The 714-nt window shown below is 58.8% G+C and overlaps 1 protein-coding gene across 1 annotated transcript in view; it reads left to right on the forward strand.

Annotated features, from left to right (window-relative positions):
- Positions 1–4: 4 nt before the first annotated feature.
- Positions 5–714, forward strand: part of LOC104279584 (beta-1 adrenergic receptor-like) — a gene marked incomplete at both ends in the record, with an annotated part of 1,941 nt that continues 1,231 nt past the window's right edge. Inside the window, 2 exon segments of the mRNA XM_009876917.1 lie at positions 5–203; positions 206–712. Coding sequence (XP_009875219.1) covers positions 5–203; positions 206–712 — 706 coding nt within the window.

A 714-nucleotide genomic window follows, 5' to 3' on the forward strand; every position in this document is an offset into this window, starting at 1 on the left:
CATCGAGACCTTGTGCGTCATCGCCATCGACCGCTACCTGGCCATCACCTCGCCTTTCCGCTACCAGAGCCTCATGACCAAGGGTCGGGCCAAGGGCATCATCTGCACCGTCTGGGCCATCTCCGCCCTCGTCTCCTTCTTGCCCATCATGATGCATTGGTGGCGGGATGAGGAACCCCCGGCCCTGGAGTGCAACCAGGACCAAACGCCATCGCCTCGTCCATAATTTCTTTCTACATCCCCCTTCTCATCATGATCTTTGTGTACCTCCGGGTGTACAGGGAGGCCAAGGAGCAGATCAGGAAGATCGATAAGTGCGAGGGCCGGTTCTACGGCAGGCATGAGAAAAAAAGCCATGAGCAGCCGCAGCCACCCCCACCCCCTCACCACCAGCCCATCCTCGGCAATGGCCGAGGCAGCAAGAGGAAGACTTCCCGCATCATGGCCATGAAGGAGCAGAAAGCCCTCAAGACTTTGGGCATCATCATGGGGGTGTTCACCCTCTGCTGGCTCCCTTTCTTCCTGGTGAACATCGTCAACGTCTTCAACAGGGACCTGGTGCCGGACTGGCTCTTCCTTTTCTTCAACTGGCTGGGCTACGCCAACTCTGCTTTCAACCCCATCATCTACTGCCGCAGCCCTGACTTTCGGAAGGCCTTTAAGAGGCTCCTCTGCTGCCCCAGGAAAGCCGACCGGCGGCTGCACACCAGCGGC

Source organism: Apaloderma vittatum, unplaced genomic scaffold (genome assembly GCF_000703405.1).
Source record: "Apaloderma vittatum isolate BGI_N311 unplaced genomic scaffold, ASM70340v1 scaffold27869, whole genome shotgun sequence".
NCBI classification, from domain to species: domain Eukaryota; kingdom Metazoa; phylum Chordata; class Aves; order Trogoniformes; family Trogonidae; genus Apaloderma; species Apaloderma vittatum.